The following is a 20,100-nucleotide window of genomic DNA, read 5'->3' on the forward strand; positions in this document are numbered from 1 at the left end:
TATGTTTGCCCTCTAGGGTAAACGGTTAAATGCAGAAAGTAAATGCACAGAACATAATGGAAATATATTAAATAACCAGCCTCTGTATTAATTCCACAGTCCATGTACAATAAGTGCTTATAACATTACATCTGACACGACTAACATGATGATACTTTGAAGAAAAGGTACACAATATATAATACCCGAAGGGGTGCGACACAACCGTCGCGACTCCAACTACCTACCCGTCAGCCAACTAACTGACCGCCGTAACTCATTATTACCGACGACAACATAAACATAGTATAACAACATAACATAATGATTATTCCTGTCAACATCATCCCCCCCAAGAAAAGAAGTCGACTCCGACGACTTAATACAAAATAGAGATGAACGACAGGAACTACTGACGCCAGTCGGGCCCGGATCTTATACACTTGCTGCATCCTCGCCTGAAAACCCTTTTCTGCTACCATCCGATGCTCAAGTGCGGATTTCACCAATATTGCTTCCTTTGCCATCACAGTCCTCCTGTGCCTAACCCACCCCTGTCTCTAGGATCGCCCTTCATCCTTCTCGGTTTTTCTCGCCCAAAAGTCTCCTGCTTTTGTCCCGTGCCTCTCGAGTTGCTTGCCCGGCCTCTTAGGTCCCCTTCCATCCTCTCGGGTCCCCCTTCAGGCTCTCGGGTGTCCGTCCGGCCTCTCGAGTCCCCTGCGCACTTCGCGTGGTAGGGTTTCAATTTGGGCCCGTTAGTGGCAAGTCTATTTTCAATGGCCATCGGAAGACCTGGAACCACAAATTCTACAGGGACCGCGACCTCCTTCCCGTACATAAGAAGAAGAAGAATAATAAAGATTTTGAAGACTGCGGTCTTCCATACAGGGTTCCAATCGTTGCCGACACTCTTCGGATTATTTATGTCGCCAGGGGTTGGGGCGTCTCCCTTCCAATATTCTCTGTATTCCGGCAGGTACACCTCTGTTGGTTGCTCTGGTTCCTCTACTTCGAGCCTATAGCTTTGGAACATTTCGTAATCCTCCATTTGCCAATGGAAGAGCCCGTTAAATGAGCATACCTCATCTTCAGAACATCCCTCCAATTCGCGCACCCCTTCACTGTTCGGCTCCATCGCATTCTTGCCCTTGCTTTCATCGGGACCCTCTTCCCTTTTATTAGAGTCCTCTGAGTCCGAGTTTGAAGAGGCGAGCTCTTCGCCGACATCTTGGGTGTGTAGGTCAATGGTATATTTCCGCCCTCCCTTCTCCATGGAAAGTGTATTTTTCTTCCAGTTGTGGTTTACCCTCGTGTTGATCAACCACGCTCTCCCCAGGATGGCATCATAGCCTTTCTTCTTCGAGGGAATAACCACGAAATCTAACAAGAATGGTTGCGTACCAATTGTCACTTGCTAGGCCATCAACAGGCCGAGTGGCTTAATGCCGTGTTGGTCCGCTCCCACCAGGTTGAATGTGGGTGGCCATAGGGTGGGCTTCCCTAGCCGCTTCCATGTTTCTTCTGGTAGTACATTCACCCCAGATCCACCGTCCACAATGGTGTCCTTCAGAATGGTCCCACGGATACCCATTTCTACCACAGCTGGGTGTCTACCACTGCTCAAGGCTAGTAACATCGGGTCAGTCGAAGGGCTGACGGAAACGTCCACCTGTGGTGTACTCTTCGAAGCGGTGGCGGGAACCCCTACCTGTGGTGCACTCGACGATGCGGTGGTGGGAACCCGTACCTGTGGTGCACTCGACGCTGCGGTGCTTTGCACATTGGTGAGGATGGCAGTCCTCAATTGTGGCATAGAGTCTAGAAGGTCTTTTACCTTTATCGGCACCTCCATCTACAAGATTTGCCCAATGATGTTATTTTCCGCTTCCGTACGGGATGATGTACTCGCCACCTCGTTGTCCCGTCGTTCAGTCGTCATCTCACGTTCAATATTGGCCTTTGCCTCCCGTAATCTCTCCTTCTCCGTACGAGGGTCGGGATAAGTGGCTTTTTTCGTCTGGGCGCAAGTGATCGCCAGTACTTCTTTCTCACCAGTCTTCTCAGCCTTCTCAATGTTGAGGAGATTAACCCCTGCCTGCAGACAATTTGCATCCTCATGGTCGCCTGGCCCACACCAACGGCAGAGGTGCTGAGGGGTGGCTTCCTTCGTGCAATCACGGGCGAAGTGCCCCCACTGATTACAGGCCCTACATTGGATAATTGGCCGGCCCTTGGCGTCATACTGGATACGGCTTCCGTTATTGTTATTGTTGCTATTCCTTTCGCCGCCGCGTCTGTTGTCCCGGTATCCTCTAGATGATGCCGTTGTGTTAGTCTGTTGGCCCGTACCCGCTGGTGCGGATGTTGTGGCCTGCTCCGTGAACAACACCTGGTTCGTGCTTCGGGTTTTCATATTGTATGGGCACTCCTTGGTGGAGTGTCCCATCACTTGGCAAATCTCACAGAATGCCTTCTTCGGGCAAGTACCCCTTGTGTGTCCGTCACTCCTACAGTCTGTACACCACACTTCATTTTCTTCCGTCTTACTTGTACTCCCTTTCATGGCTTTGAATTCTTTCAACATTCGTTCCATGTCCTTCTAGAGCGCGTGTACCTTTTTACCCGATTCGCCACCGCTACTGCTCTCCCCGCAGAATCTTCATCATCGTCAGATGAATATCTATTACTTTTCTTCTTCCTTGATGTTTTATATTCGCTTTCTAGATCCATCGCCCTGTTATAGGCGTCATCATATGACGTCAGGGGTACAATCTTCATTTTTTTTCGTAGGGAGGATTTCAATCCTTCCACAAACCATCGCTTTTTTAAGTCGTCAGCCGGCTGGCTCTCCATTTTACCCAAGAGTTCTTTCAGCCTCCGACTGTATGCCCGTACTGTCTCCTTAGTACCTTGCTTGGTACTGTATATCTCTGTTACAATTTCGTTGTCATCACGGAGCAACCGAAACTCCTCTGTGAATTCCTTTTGTAGGGTAGCCCATGTGGCCACTTTTTGCTTATCTACATCGGAGTACCAATCTATGGCGACTCCACGTAACGTGGCTAGAAACTGTTGTACCCAGTCATCCTGGTTTGTTACTCCGTTGGTAGACCAAATGGTTTCACATGTACGGCAGTGCCGTAAGGGGTCTTCCTTGCCGTCCCCTGTGAACTTTGGTAATTTTTGTTTGCTCGCCATCCCTGGTTGTCTTCCTGGAGGCGGTTGTGTCTGTGTCTGTGGCTGTGTCTGTGGCCCTGCACTGCTACCTCTGGTAGTGTTGGTGGTGTGTCCTAGAGGTATGGTGTTTTGCCGGTCGCGTGTGGCACTGTTGACGTGTATTTTGTACACGATCATACACAGAATAAAATACCCAAAGGCATCTTATCCTCTCTTGAGAAAAAAGTCTCTAATTGCTGAAGATTCGCATAAAGGATCAGTTAGGTAGACTCCAAGGTTCTTTGATGTAGGGTCTTGTTGACGTGTATTTTGTACACAATCATACACAGAATAAAATACCGACAGGCATCTTATCCTCTCTTGAGAAAATAGTCTCTAACTGCTGAAGATCTGCAAAAAGGATCAGTTAGATGGACTCCAAGGTTCTTTTAGTGGGGTCTCCACGTGTGGACAAGCTTTTTAGTGGTATGATGTGATTTGCTGTTTCCTTCAAGGCTTCTTACGGATTCAAAAGTTCGAAGGTTTTACTAATCTAAAAGGAACTTTCAAAAAAAATGAAAAAAAGGACAGGGTTTAAGGAAGTCTAATCTAGCCCTATGAACGACTTAGCATGAATGAGATTTGGCAAGACTCAACCAATTTCAATTTTGCCATAAGATAACAACTCAATTGAAATTAGTGCGATCTTCTAAGGTAATAATGGTGTTCAATGCATCAAAGACCAAGGACACTACTACGCAAGTACATATCCTAGATGCGAAAATGCTTGAAGGTTAAGGACTCAAAGTGTTTTCCAGTCGACCACGCAAGGCGTTCCTACAATCAGCAAGAAGCTAGTGGTTTGGATTGCGAATCCTACCAAATATCAAATCTCACACTTAGTCTTTCTAATTAACAAACTACTTTGATTGAGCGTGATTCAAGTACATCCAACAACCATGAAGATAACTCAAGAAACTTGCAACAAAACACCATAACTTCAATATTTTATTGATTTCCAAGTCATCATATACAACAATTGCTTGAATTTCTCTCTTCAAGACTCAATCTTGCTACAAAATAAAAATTGCTTACAATTCTAATCTCTCTATCTCACTCTTAACTCTATTCTCTATTAACTGATTATTATTAATGAAATGAAAAATGGGGGTATAAATAGCATCCCCAATTACAATGAAAGGTCCAGATTGAAAGTAAATCAACGGACAAGATCATGACACCTAAACCCTAATTAGGGTTTGTTACAAATGACCTCCTTTTTACTGAACAATATTAAATACATAGCCAAATATTAAATTTGGCACAAAAATCTAGGAGGTATCAACCAATGAGAAATAAGATGTCATGTCATCTGTAACAACCTTTCATCTAGAATCTTATTCCCTTTCCAATTTTCCTTCTTAGCATATGCAATGAATTTTGTCACGATTCCTTCGATTTCTGTGATTGGAATCTCGGGAAGATTCTTGATACTCTCTTCTAAGTGGATAACCTGATCAAATGCATCTAGAAGAGCTGCGTCCCAAGTAGGTTCAAGTTCCTTTGTTCTATCAATCAGGAGCATGGTGGCATACATCTGATCATACTGCTCATCTGTAACATCTGCGTCCTTGCGAAAGATGATCGTGATTCTATCCTCAAACTCTTGTAAATCCACATCTGTCTCGACCTCGATCCTTCTGCCAAGAATGGTACGAAGTACCTCAAATACTCTGTCCTGGATCGGATTGATCACCTCCTCAACTTGACCACATCTAACACTGATGTCCTCAAAGAGAACACTCTTAATATGGAGTAAGGTTGACCACTGAAACAAACTGTGAGAATCACCTTCCAAGATCCTCTCTTGTGCTAAAATTCTTCTGGATGTGTGTCTTATAACTTTCAAGACAGGAATGACAATGTCCTTGGTATGGGCAAATGCAGCTACTGTTGCCATCAATCTGTGGATTATCTCAAGGACTTGGATAGCCTGATGGGTGATCTTCGACATCCTTGTAACAAACTCAATGGCCACCGTGTGAGATCTATCCATCCAACCACATGTACGCTGGACCAGGTTCCTGAATCTTTCTGCTTCATTGATTGATTGAAGGGGCAATGCCTGCAATGGTGATCTAACTGGATCCTGATGTCCCAAAGGTTCATTGATGTGACTGAAATACGTCCTCCATGCACCGACCTCTCTCTCAAGCTTTCTATTCTTTTCTACTTCTTCTCTAAACTTATCCTTCAGTGCCTCAAATGTGTCGGTGGCATCATCTAGAGTCTGCTCTGCTGTGGATGGTCCTAACTCAATAGTCTGTATATGATAGTCCTCTGCTAGGATCTCACCCTCATATTTGTCTGCTGCCGGTGTAGCTATCTGCAGTTTTCTAGATCCAGTCTCATCTCGAATCATCTTGGACATCTTTGTAGCCTTCTTCTTCTCTGTTGTCATATGTGAACGTCCAACAAGGCTCTCTAGATCGATTGCACTGTCCTCGTCCTCAATTACGATCACCTTAGTCAATCTTTCCTTCAACCAATCTGGGATATTTGATCTTGTCTCTTGAACTTGAATTTCTTTGTGTACTACTTCTTCTTGTCTGGGAGGAGATGTTACTTCATTATCATTATCTAAATCATAGTCTTGGAGAGATCCATCGGATGAAACATGCTGTGCCTGTTCCTCTTCCTGTCTATCATTCTGTACCATTGATTCCATGGATTCTTCCACTCGAACTGTTCTATCTTCTGGCCTGGAAGAAGTACCTGGTGTTTGATCTTTGTTAGCACCTTGCTTTTTCTTGGAAGGCTCTTTCTTTTCTGATCTTTCCTTTCTCTTTGAACCTCTCGGATGGAGATTGCCCTCACTGGCACATCGAAGGTTACCTTCACCTGAATTCCTAGGATTGGGATTGCCTTCACTCACACTGGCTCCACCTTCGGCTGGCTTCTCTTCCAAAGTAAAAGACATAGCTATGCCTTGTTCTCTCAACTTCTGGTGCTGAACGTCTACCCATCTGCGAGTACAAGACAAGACTGGTGCCATCAAATCATCTAAATCCACGGCCTCGGGCTCATTCCAATTCAAACTAATTGTTTTGCTCTCTCTATCATATGAAGATTGGATGTGCCTGCCGTTGTCCTGAGCTTGGTCGGCTACTCTGTAAATCTTACATTTCCTGATGAAATCCAAAGGCAATCTAGAATGTATCTTACGTTTCACTTCGAGATCATCTAGGAGATTCATCATAAAATCTTCAATCTGGTATTCATGTCTAAATCTTCTACCGACTGTCTCCTCTAAATGTCCATGAGGATCAAAACTATTCCTCCAAGCAAAAGATGAAAAAGGATACAAGGCTAACTCCCTCTCTGCGTCATCCATGGCTGAGACATTGGGACATACCTCAACTGAATTACCCAAAATAATAGGTACCTGAACTCCATTCTGATGTCTGTGTCTGAATGCCTTCACATATGCTGCCAACTGCCTTGTTACTTCAAGTAACACAATCCTGTCTGTCGGGTATCTCGGCAACATGTATGGAGGTAAAGGACATCCATACACTCTAATGTAAGTGAACTTGGGAAATTGAATGAACCAAGCACCGTACCTCTTGATTAACTCCTGGGCATCCTGAGATAATCTGTTGTGAATCCCTCCTTGCAACGTCCTTGTGATGTTCATCGTGAAAGTATCATTGATTAACTTGTAGTTCTTCCCTGGTGGATGATGCAAGTGGGTATAGGATTCACAAACTCTGACCTCGCCGGGTCCTCTTCCAATCACTCCTCTGTGAGGTAGTCCTGCGTACTCAACGCTCCTGATTAAGGCATAGATGACATATGAACTCATGTAGGAGGACTTAGTAGCCCTGAGTCTTCTCAACTGTACGTCTAAGCAATGGCTAATTATCCTAGCCCAATGTATTGTACCCTTCCCTTGAACAATCACCTGGATGAAATAAAACATCCATTTCTCAAAATAGAAGGCATGAGGTGCTCCTGTAACTCTGTTGAGCATGGTAATCAAATCTCTGTACTCCTCTTGGAAATCGATCCGGTGTGGTGTGTTCGGTACTTTGCTCAGACGGGGACGACTCTTGAGTAGCCAGTTCTTGTTGATTATGCTTAGACAAGCATCTGGATCATCATCGTATACTGATCTGGCTCCTTCAATGCTCTTGTATATCATGTCCCTGTGCTCTGGAAGATGGAAGGCTTCACTTATGGCTTCCTCTGAAAGGTACGCCAAAATGTTTCCCTCATTGGACACAATTGTCCTGGACTGTGGATTGTAATGACGGGCACACTCGATCATCAACTCGTGACACTGAATGGCTGGAGGAAAACCGGCCGCCTTAATGATGCCACTTTCTATTATTCTCCGGGCGACAGGTGATGGCTTGCCGATGTAAGGGACCTCTCGGAACTTCTTCGTGCTAAAGTTCCCCAAGTTTGTATCTCCAATGTTGCTCCACTTGGACACGATCTTGGTCTCCACTTCTTCAGTCTTCTGATCTTCTTTCATGAGAGCCGAGCGACTGGTGGATGCTCCCGCCTTTGGGGTTGCCATACCTACACAACATTTCATTATAAGAAATAGATTTTGCAATAAATAACGTAAATAAGAGAGATAGATTTTAGGAAACCTCATGATAAGTCCCTAGAGTTATCATTTCCTAAAATACAACGATTGAGCTAAGAGATTTAAAATTCAAAATTTGAAATATGACGATGAATGAATAAAACAATAATAATAAAATCGCCATACCTCAATAGAGAGCTGACTCTAGAATGCAAAAAACAAAATTTGCCTAGGCAAAATTGAGGTATAAAGATAATCTTCAATATGATCCCCTCAAATTTGATTTCGCCACCTCTGGAGAGAATGTGATCTTCAATTTCGCACAAATAAATCACCAAGTCCTTAGCAAATTCGCCTTAGGCGTGGTCTTGGATGGATCTTCAAATTCGCTCTTGGTGTGGTCTTCAAATTCGCACCTCTTCAAACACACTTCGCACGCCTCACACCACCTTGGGAATGTCTACGCCACCTTTGGATTTGAAGTCGCACCACCTTTGGAATGTCTAAGCGCGCCACCCTTGGTCTTCAATGCAATTCGTACCACCTTTGGAGTGTCTTCGCCACCTTGGATAAATGAAACTCGCACTATATTCGCCTCTTGTCAACTCGCATGAAGGAAGGTAAAATAATGGTGTAGAAAATGATAATTCTACCCCCCTTATATAGCGCTTGCATCCTTTACCCCTTAGGCCGACTTAATAAAAATAAAACCATTTTTTAAATGATTTGCAATGACATAACAAGGCCGACCTCCATATATGGGCGCTCAAATCGATTTTTTATTAATTAAATAATTAATTACTAATGCCTTGCGTTTTTAAATTGCAAATTTCGATTTTTAAATAAGGCAAAAATAATTAATAAATGTTAACGCCATATTAAATGCCAATAAAAAATGGATTTTCAATTTTTAAATTGATTTAGCATTTAAAGTAAATTCGAATTGTTTAATTTGGCGCCAAAAAATATGTAAATAGAGGGACGTACCTCATCGCTTCTGGTCCCTTGGAGAGGGACAGGAGCGATCCATGATTTTAGTCTAGATTCTTGTTCAACTCCTTCATTTCCACGTCCCAAATCGATCATCTGGTGGTCCTTCAAACTTGGATTTCTTTTCTTGTGCAAGCAAATGCATCCTATGACCATTATCGCCCTGGTCCCTTGGAGAGGGACAGGAGCGATCTCCATGTCTTCATGTTCATCTTGTATCTTTGACCTTCGTACCTCCATTGTAAGGCGAACAATATCATTGCTTATGTCCTTTGCGCTTATTCCATTTGTCTTCATCATATGTTTGGACGAATTAAAGGGACCATCGCCCTTGTCCCTTGGAGAGGGACAGGAGCGATCCATTATTTCTCCTTGATCTTGGCAACTTTTAAACTTCGATCCTCTTTGCAATGTCCTCCAAATGTCGTCCTTCGCACTTCCTAACCTCGCCTCGCCTTGATCTTTGAAGGAACGGGAGTGTTTTAATAGTATCGCCCTGGTCCTTGTCCAAAGGACAGGAGCGATGGGAGACTTTTACCTCGATTAGCAATGTTTGGACGTTTAAAACTCTTGCAAATTATCTTCAAACGATGTCCTGGAGCATATGTAACCTTGTGTATCTTTGTCTTTACGTAAATCTTGCATGGATTAATCTAATATATCAATATCGCTCTAGTCCCTTCCTGAGGGACAGGAGCGAAGTTCATCATAATATGCTCGTCCTTGTTTGTACCAACTCGCAATTATCTTCATTGCGTGGAATGATGTCCTTTCGACCCTCTTGGTAACTTGAAACTTGTTTGCCTTTTGAAATTTACGCCATTATGTAGATATCGCTCTGGTCCCTTGGAGAGGGACAGGAGCGATCTAGGTCTTTAGAGTGCAAATCCTTCCATGTGATGACCTTTGCAACGTTGCGCTTGATGGAAATGCCTTGAAATGTCCTCGCCACCCTTCGTCCTGACTTGGATCGGCCTTGAACCTTGGAGGGACGACCTTGAACTCTGGAGGGACGCATCATCACCATTGTATCGCCCTGGTCCCTTGGAGAGGGACAGGAGCGATCCTTCCCTTGTGGCTTTCATCTCACTTTGCCATGCGCTAAGTTTATATTCAACGGATTCGTCCTTCTTTACTCTATCCGCCCATGCCTTGACATCATTTGTAACTTTGCAAGAAAAGTAATTATATCAAAAATCGCCCTGGTCCCTTGGAGAGGGACAGGAGCGAACTAGGCATTTAACACTGGTATGGACGTCCCAAGAATTTTCAATTTATATTCAATGTGCTCATCTCATGTTTTCCCTTGTTTTTGAACGTAAACTTGCCTTGACCCTTGTCTGGATTTTGCAAAATGAAGGAAATCGCTCTGGTCCCTGGGAGAGGGACGAGAGCTACAAGGTACCTCGCCCTGGTCCCTTGGAGAGGGACAGGAGCGATTTAGTCAATATAGGTCATTTTCCTTCGTTTTTGCATCTCAAATTATATTCATTTGGCAAAGTATCTTCCTTCGGACGTCCTCAAATCATTAAGTTTTCAAAATCTTGCAAGGACAAGGCGAAATTTGAATTGTAGCTCCGGTCCTTCACTGAGGGACAGGGGCGATTTTCTTCCTGGAGACATTTCTGTGCTCATAAAAATCTTCAATTTATATTCAAATGAAAGATCTTGTCGTCCTCTATCACTTCAAACGTAAAATTTATCTGGACTCTGCAAGGACAATAAGATATTTGAAATTGAGCTCCCGTCCTTCACTGAGGGACAGGAGCGATTTTGCTCCTACAGGCCAAAATAACAAGATTTTTCACATTTTAACACTTCACGAGGCGAAAACAAATCAATTCCGATGCCCAGGATCAAACTTCAAAAAAAGTCAAAATTTGGTCAAAACATTCAATCAGACAAAAATTCACATTGACGGTCATCATTTAGACAAGTTTAAGCTCTGCATGAACATTCCAATTGAAAATTAGACCATTTTGGCGAATTTATTGCATTCAAAATTTGCATTCTAGAAAAGAAGCTCAAAAGCTCTCAAAAATGACTGGATTTTGGCTTGAAAAGGCAAGATTTAAAACCCTAAGGCTTAGCCCTAAATCCAGAGAACTAACGGACTAACAAAACCCTAAAAACGAAAGCGAAAACAAGCGAAAAACAAGCAAAAAGAGGGGGTCCCCATTGGCGATGGGGCGATGTGTGAAACGGCCACAACAGGTCTCTACGTGTGGACAAGCTCCAGTGGTATGATGTGATTTGCTGGGATCACAAGGGGACTTACATGTGATGATTGAACTTCCGATCTACTTTGCTGGAACACAGGCTCTGACTAACTTACATTTGAAAAAAAATGAAAAAAGGATAAGGGCGAAGAGAGGATCTAATCCTAATGCTAAGAATGTAGGAGCAATGACTTGATTTTTGATGAAACTCTAACTAGATCTTGTTTTGACATCAATGGAACATCTACACAAGACTAGTGCGATCTTCTAAGGGAGCTTTATGATGTTCAAATCATCACCGCAGGCATAGATACCATCCAAGTTGATGCATATCAATGAAGAGGCAACAAATTGAAATTGAGCTTAAGCTGAACGATTCCAGTTGACTACGCAAGGCAAGTCTGCAATCAACAAACTGCTAGTAGTATGGATGTACGAATTCCACCATTAATCAATCGCATTTCCTCCATTCATCTAATCATTTACCATCTAGGATTGAAGACTTCAACAAGAAACCATGCAAATTGCAAGAAAATGACATATTTCACCATTACTTCAATGAAAATGGAGTTTGTTTACAATCAATGGCAACAATTTCTTGCCTTGTCCTCCTATTCTACTCTAATTGCTTCCAACTATTCTCTAACTATTCTAACTATTTACAAACTATCTCTAACAATTGCTAAATCACCTTTACAAATGAAATGCCTGGGCTTATATAGTGCCCGCAATACAATTTGATGGCTTAGATCAATTCAAGATCAATGGCCAAGATTCAACAATGAAAACCCTAATTAGGGTTTGTTACAACCATTACATAACATTTAATGCTTGACCAATGATAAAATTGTATTGCTTGGACACATGTCCTTTCTAGAAAAATCGACCAATGGATAACCGGGGTAGGTACATCGGAGTTTGTGCCACCTTCCATAAGTTAAATACATTGAATCTGGACATGCTGAGATGGACTCCACTGATTGGAGAAATGATGACTAGGACGCCACCTCACTTGACACCTGTAACTTGGTAGATATTCAACTTGATGTTGTTGAGAAGCTTGCTTTAATGAATTCATCTGAAACTATTTTGCTTCTTCAACGAGCCCTTGTTCTAACTCCTTGTGTCCTTGATGTGCAGGAAGATGATGTACCTCGCCTTGGAACACTGGATTGAAAGAGGTTGCCCATGTCCTTACTTGATCGTCCTGGCGAAGACCGTCCTGGCGAAGACCGTCCTAGCGAAGACCGGCTTGATTTTCCTTGAAGAGACCTCCATTTGATGCCTACACAACATTTCAAAATTAGTAACATGATTTTGCAATGAGTAGCATAGATTAGATTAATTTTTAGGAAACTTCATAATAAATCCTTAAGTTATTATTTCCTAAAAAACGACGATTGAGCTAAGAGATTCAAAACTCAAAATTTCAAAAAATATGACGACGAATAAATAAAGCAATAATAATTAAATCGCCATACCTCGATAGAGAGCTAACTCTAAAATGCAAAAAGGAAAAGATCGCCTAGGCAAAATTGGAGGAATAAACTAGTCTTCAATATGATCTCCTCAAAATTGACTTTGCCACCTTTGGAGTGAACGTGATCTTCAAGTATCGCCTTAGACGTGGTCTTAAATGATCTTCAAATTTGCCCTTGACAAATCGCTCAAACAAATCCTCCAAGTCTTTAGCAAATTCGCCTTAATGTATCCTCAAGTTCGCATTTGGTGTGGTCTTCAAATTCGCACTACCCTTTGATAACTAAGCGCCACCCTTGGTTTGAATTCGCACCACCTTTGAACACACTTCGCACTATATTCGCCTCTCCTCAATTCGCATGAAGAAAGGTAAAAAATGATTATGTGAAAATGAAAATTTCCACTCCCCTTATATAGCGCTTCACACCTTTTACCCACTTTGGCCGACTTGAATAAATAAAACCATTTTTTAAATGATTTTCAATAAAATAACAAGGCCGACTTGCTTAATTGAGCGCTCCAAATCGATTTTTATTAATTAATTAATTAATTATAAATGCCTTGCGTTTTTTAAATGTGAATTTCGATTTTTAAATAAAGGCAAAAAATAATTAATAAAAGATAACGCCATATTAAATGCTAAATAAAATGGATATTCAATTTTTAAATCGATTTAGCATTTGAGGAAAATTCGAATTGTTTATTTTGACGCCAAAACTGGAAAACAAAGGGACGTACCTCATCGCTCTGGTCCCTTGGAGAGGGACAGGAGCGATCCATGACTTTGGTCTCGATTTTTGCATTTCTTACATCCAACTCCTTCATCTTCACGTTGAAAATCGATCATCTCGATGGTCTTTCGAATTTGATTGCCTTGTGTGCGCATATGGGTGTCTTTTAAGTGCATATCGCCCTGGTCCTTGTCCAAAGGACAGGAGCGATCTATGTTTTTCACGTTCATCTTGCATCTTTTAATTTCGATCTTTCATTGTTGGCGAATAACATACTTTACTTGTTCCTTTTGCGCTTGATTCATTTGTCTTCATTATGTGTTTGGTCATTTTAAGGGGTCATCGCCCTTGTCCCTTGGAGAGGGACAGGAGCGATCCATGTCCTTTTCCTTGACCTTGGCAACTTTACACTTTGATCTCCTTTGCAATGTCTTCTAGACGCCGTCCTTCGCTCTTCCTAACCTCGCTTTGCTTTGATCTTGAAGGAACGTGAGTGTTTTGATAAGATCGCCCTGGTCCTTGTCCAAAGGACAGGAGCGATGTGAGGCTTTTACATTGTTTGGCGATGTTTGGACGTTGAAAACCCTTGCGAATTATCTTCATACGATGCCTTGGACCCTCTAAAACATTGCGAAGTCTTGTCCTTACGTAAATTTTGCATGAAATGGCCAATGCATTCAACATCGCCCTGGTCCCTTCCTGAGGGACAGGAGCGATCTAGGCTATAGGGTGCGAATTTCATCATTGCGACGACCTTTGAATGTTTGTGCTTGCTAAAAAAAAAGTCTTGAAGTGTCCCTCGCCACCTTGACTTAACTTGGATCATCTTTGAACTTGCGTAGGAAGCAACATCATCCTTGTATCGCCCTTGTCCCTTGGAGAGGGACAGGAGCGATCCTCCTTTTGTAGCCTTTATCTCACCTTGCCAGGTTCCGAGTTTATATTCAACGAACTCGTCCTTCTTCACTCTATTCGTTCATGCCTTGACATTGTTTGTAACTTTGCAAGAAAATCAATTATATCAAAAAATCGCTCTGGTCCCTTCCTGAGGGACACGAGCGAACTAGGCATTTAGGACCCTAGTGGACGTCTAAAAAATCTTCAATTTGTATTCAATGCATTTATCTCATGTTTTTCCTTGTTTTTGAACGTAAACTTGCCTTGACCTTTGTCTGGATTTTGCATAATGAAGGAAATCACTCTGGTCCCTGGGAGAGGGACGAGAGCTACAAGGTACCTCGCCCTGGTCCCTTGGAGAGGGACAGGAGCGATTTGGGCATTCTAGGTCATTCTCCTTCATTTTTGCATCTCAAATTATATTCATTTGGCAAAGCATCTTCCTTTGGACCCTTTCAAATTGCTAAGTCATCAAAATCTTGCAAGGACAAGGCGAAATTGAATTTGTAGCTCCGGTCCTTCACTGAGGGACAGGAGCGATTTTCCTCCTGGAGGCATTTCTGTGCTCATGAAAATCTTCAATTTATATTCAATGGAAAGATATCGCCGTTCTCCATCACTTCCAACTTGAAATTTGTCTGGACTCTGCAGGGATGATGAGATATTTGAAAATGAGCTCCCGTCCTTCACTGAGGGACAGGAGCGATTTTGCTCCTACAGGCCAAAATAACATGATTTTTCACATTTTAACACTTCACGAGGCGAAAACAAATCAATTCCAATGCCCAGGATCAAAATCAAAAAAAGTCAAAATTTGGTCAAAATATTCAATCGGACAAAAATTCACATTGACTGTCAACATTTAGACAAATTTAAGCTCTGCATTAACATTCCTATTGAAAATTAGACCATTTTGGCGAATTCATTGCATTCAAAATTTGCATCCTAGAAAAGAAGCTCGAAAACTCTCAAAAAAAAAACGACTGGACTCTGGCTTGAAAAGGCAAAATTTAAAACCCTAAGGCTTGACCCTAAATCCAGACGACTAACAAACTAACAAAACCCTAAAAAAAAGCAAAGCGAAAACGAACAAAACGAGCAAAAAACATGGGTCCCCATTTGCAATGGGGCGATGTGTGAAAACGTCACAACAGGCACCTACACCCGTACTATTGCCCTCCCCTTCGTTTTGACACGCTCCTACTCCTGCTTCCCGTTGGTGATCTTCACTCCGTGGCGTGAGGGATAAGTTCCTAAATTGATCCGGAGTCTCCTCGACTAGATTTCGCTGTAACCTTGTTTCTTCTAGAAATTCTTCGTGGCTCCGCGTCCTACGATGATCTGGCGACGCATAGAAATTTTCGTCGGCCTCTGCACCTTCCGTGACACCTCCTTGGTTCCCCTCGGGTCCCCCTTCGGCAGGTCGTCCTTCGGCAAGTTGCCTCAGCCTCCGTCTACGTTCTACTTGCTGCTCCAGAATCAAAGCCCTCTACGCGGCCTCCCATTCGTTCGTTTCCGGTTTTCTATTCCTATCTTTATTCAATAGGTTTGGCATTAATTGTCACACATCTCCATAACTTTCAATTCTTAAATCAAAACATGTCTTTATTAATTCATCTGCTCAAGTACAACTCGTGTCAATGACACTTTTATTTGAAAATAAGAAGTTCACAGTTCAATTCCCTCCTGGCCTAGCGTCATCTCTCTCCGTGTCCCGTCGGCTGTTCTCCTCGTAGCGTTGCAGGATTTGTTGTCGTCGCTCCTCCTGGCAATCTCCTCCAGGTGGGCCTGCTGTGCCAGCGATGCCTCTGCAAGCAACCGGGGGAGGTGGTTCATCAACCGGTTTACTGTCAGGCTAACCTCCAGCGCTGTCCACACGGCACTTGGTGGGATTTCTACCCTACCTGGAGTAAAATTGAAAATTCTCGCGTTGCCGTGTCTTCTCCTGTATAAAGTTCTGTCCACGCGTCGTCGGCCTCCGGGTTTACTTCACCAACGGGTAGGCCCATTGTGTCTGTGCGCCATCCGTGTCTTCCGTTCCCAAGTTCGTCTAGGCAACGGCGCCAAATGTTTGCCCTCTCGGGTAAACGGTTAAATGCAGAAAGTAAATGCACAGAACATAATGGAAATATATTAAATAACCAGCCTCTGTATTAATTCCACAGTCCATGTACAATAAGTGCTTATAACATTACATCTGACACGACTAAAATGATGATACTTCGAAGAAAAGGTACACAATATATAATACCCGAAGGGGTGCGACACAACCGTCGCGACTCCAACTACCTACCCATCAGCCAACTAACTGACCGTCGTAACTCATTATTACCGACGACAACATAAACATAGTATAACAACATAACATAATGATTATTCCTGTCAACAAAATAGGCAAAATGAGAGATGTTTCTTTTTATTAAAATGCCTCCCTTTTCAATTTCGGGTGAAATAGGCAAAATGAGAGATGTTTCTTTTTATTAAAATGCCTCCCTTTTCAATTTTGGGTGAAATAGGCAAAATGAGAGATGTTTCTTTTTGTTAAAATGCCTCCCTTTTCAATTTCAAGTGAAATAGGCAAAATGAGAGATGTTTGCAAATTTTGGCCACTTTGGCATTTTTGCGAGATTTTGCAAATTTTGGCCATTTTGGCATTTTTGCAAGATTTTTGCAAATTTCGGCCATTTTGGCATTTTTGCGAGATTTTGCAAATTTCGGCCATTTTGGCATTTTTGAGAGATTTTTGCAAATTTCGGCCATTTTCGCATTTTTGCGAGATTTTTACAAATTTTGGCCATTTTGGCATTTTTGTGAGATTTTTGCAAATTTCAGCCATTTGGGCATTTTTGCAAGATTTTTGCAAATTTTGGCCATTTTGGCATTTTTGAGAGATTTTTGACTTGTTTTCATTTTGTGTCAACATTTGCATTTTTGCCTTAGGTTCTTCTTTGTTCCATTTTCCATTGCAAAAGGAATTGCAATCAACATTTCAATGCATCCAGGGTGCTCATCAAATCCCTATTTTCGAGGTGCAAAATCTTTAGGACTTATGACTCAGGCTAGCTCAATTTCAGGTTGAATCATCTTCTCTAAGCTCAGATTTCTCAATATTGCTATCCACTCCGCCTACTTGCAAAACTCCTACTCAAGACCTTGACGAGGCAAACAACGAAAAAAAGGGAGGGGGGGTCCTGTCAATGACGGGGAGTGTGTGCAAGGCACAACACTAATAAATCTGAATTTCTATTGAAGTCCTCTTTCTTTAATTTTGATATCTATGTCAGATCAAAGATCCCCTCCACGTGGTATTGGCCATTCTTTTCCTTTTTTTTTGTCAATTCCAATTTCTTTCTACATATATATGTTCTGAATGTCATATTCCTTTGAATAGATATCATCGAGGAGACACATCGTTTCTTTAGGAAGGCAATCTTTACTAACAAATCTGTCTTTAATCATAATGTAGTGGCTAGAAAAATTGACTCAATACATAGCAATTGTTCGTTAATTAACATTAGCAATAATTGCACCTCCTTGAATTGATGTTGTTTTACTAATCTCACACCTCTTGCATAATCATGTGTTTTATTATTTTTTTATCTGGACAATTGCACCACTTGGTAATGATCGCACCTTCTATATGGTCTTGATCAAGTTGAATTTCTTGTCTTAATGGAGGCTGCCATACTTTATTTTCTAAACAATTTGTATCATTTTTAAGGTCTCTTAATATTAATTTCTTGTCTAGCTAGGTAAGCACCACTAGAACTAGTAGTTGGCTCGGCACACCATCACAACCGGCATTGCCGCCACCTTCTGCAATTGTTGTCTTTGCCCCTTGAACAGTTTGCAAGAGCAACTCGAGTGACCCCACAATAGTCTACAAGAACAACCCCATGTGTGGAACCTCCAATGAAATCGAATCAATCCCCATGTCAGGCTTGCTTGTGCCTTCCCCTGGCATGGAAGTTATAGGTAATGGCGGAATCGAGAATGGTAGTACTGCCACTAGTACCGACATTGGTGTTGGCGATCCTGACACTTCTATCATTGCCAATCACGTGCACAATGGTATTAGCAACTTGACCCTTCCATTGCCAATGATGCGAACAATGGTGTTGGCGGCCTTGAGCCTGCCATGGCTGCTCCAAAAGGGATGGAAATTGGTACAACTGCCACAACCGACATTTCCGCCACCGACACTGTCACTTCAACAAGTAATATGGTTGTCACTATCCGTCTCGATGACCACTACCTCCTCAGCCTCATCATCATCATTGTGGCTTCCAATCGCACCCAAGGCACCCAAAGACACATCCTCAACAATAACCACGTCTTTTGCAACACACACATCCTCAACAAGCACACCCTCCGCAATAGACACATCCTCAGTGCTCTCACTGGAAGACACCTCAATGGTCCAGTTGTGACGTTTTCACACATCGCCCCATTGCAAATGGGGACCCCCATTTTTTTCGCTTTAGGCTTAGGGTTTTAGTGTTGTTGTCTTGGCTTAGTATCAATCTCTTAGTCGTTAGCCTTTGCTAGTGAGGTGGAGGTTGGTTTTGTCAAATTGAGACTCACATGATTAAGTTATATGAGGTGATCAAGTCATCAAGGTCTCCTTTGCAAACATAGATAGGTCCTAGTGTTTTGGTATGGCAAAGGTTAGGTTTGAGGAATAGATGTCAAGAATTGTTTTCAATGATATGAAATATCCAAATGATGAAGTGTGGAAACATTAGGCTTATCAAAATTTCGGAGGTGAAAATTTGAAAAAGGCAAAATTTTGCATCCCTCTCTTGCTCCTGTATCTAACCACTAACTCACCATTCACCAAGCAATAATTCAGCTTGCAACAGTGATCAACAACTTTTACCATCACATTCAATGACATGATGGTCCGTCAACTCCTAAATGAAGTGTAATGTCAAGGTTCACAAGGCTTCATGAATTCAAGACCTCTTAAATGCATGGAACATTGACATGAAAGCTTGGTTTTATTTATTCAAATATTTAGGGCACTAACAAAGGCCCCCTTTAGTGCCCCCTTGCTAAACTAATGTTATTGAGCATGGCTAAAATCCTCATCACTGAACATGGCCCAACACAAAATCCTACTGCTTTGTGGGACAACTTGTATCAAAACTCAAAGATTCATTCCACCCTTCTACTTACAAGTATTCGGATCATATGCATATCCAGAAAATTACTAGAGATATGTACAGAAGTCCAGAGCAACTTCTCACTTCCAAAAATCCCCCTTACATAAGCCTGATGTTATTTCTGAGATTAGCACATATTTATAAGGCTGGATTGGGATTGCATTAAAGCATTTTCTAGGGCATCATATTTCATACAAACATACACCAAATCGGCTCCTAGACAACAACATAGACAAAGATACATTAAAAGTGATGTATATTTGGTTACATGATATTAAAAATCTTCTATTCTAAATTCTGCCTTAAAAGTAGTAGAGAATAGTCAATAAGGCAACTCACATCCATCCAATCTATTTTGAGATTTAATGCCAACTTGCTAACCATGTACCTCTTATCTTACTTTAATTTTTTTCAGTTGAGTTGTTTCTATCACTGATAGTATGGGCTACAACGATGCACAATATTCTACACCATGGCAAAAAATATGCAAAACATTGTATAGCTTTTTCATGGCTCGCAACATTATGCAAGTGAACAATGTCAAAAGATAAAAAGCAATATTAACAGAACAACAATTATTATATATAAAACAATAATAACTCAACCTCCTGACCCTTCTGATCATTTAGGAACATACATGTGAGATAATTATTGTAAGAAAATTGAAAGATATTGGTTATCTACTTTCAAATGCAAAGATTTAAAATCTTTAACCTACAGCGACATGATATTTCACATCTCAAAGGGAAACAAAGCATGTGAAAAACATACTCTTCATCCAATTCCTCTAAAAGCGCATCAAATGATACTCTCCTCACAGCATCCTCAATTGCATTTTTTCCTGCCAGCGCATCAATTTCGTCAATGAAAACAAATGCCGGTGCCTG

General features: G+C 41.9%; 1 protein-coding gene across 4 annotated transcripts in view; it reads right to left on the minus strand.

The window, feature by feature from the left end:
• LOC131046168 (ATP-dependent zinc metalloprotease FTSH 12, chloroplastic) overlaps positions 1-20,100 on the minus strand; it is a 316,628-nt gene that overhangs the window by 152,153 nt on the left and 144,375 nt on the right. For all 4 annotated transcript variants that reach the window (XM_057979841.2, XM_057979842.2, XM_057979843.2 and 1 more), the window contains exon 9: positions 19,985-20,097. In XM_057979841.2, the coding sequence (XP_057835824.1) occupies positions 19,985-20,097 (113 nt within the window). The remainder of the gene's footprint in view (positions 1-19,984; positions 20,098-20,100) is intronic.

This window comes from Cryptomeria japonica, chromosome 2, assembly GCF_030272615.1.
Source record: "Cryptomeria japonica chromosome 2, Sugi_1.0, whole genome shotgun sequence".
NCBI classification, from domain to species: Eukaryota; Viridiplantae; Streptophyta; class Pinopsida; order Cupressales; family Cupressaceae; genus Cryptomeria; species Cryptomeria japonica.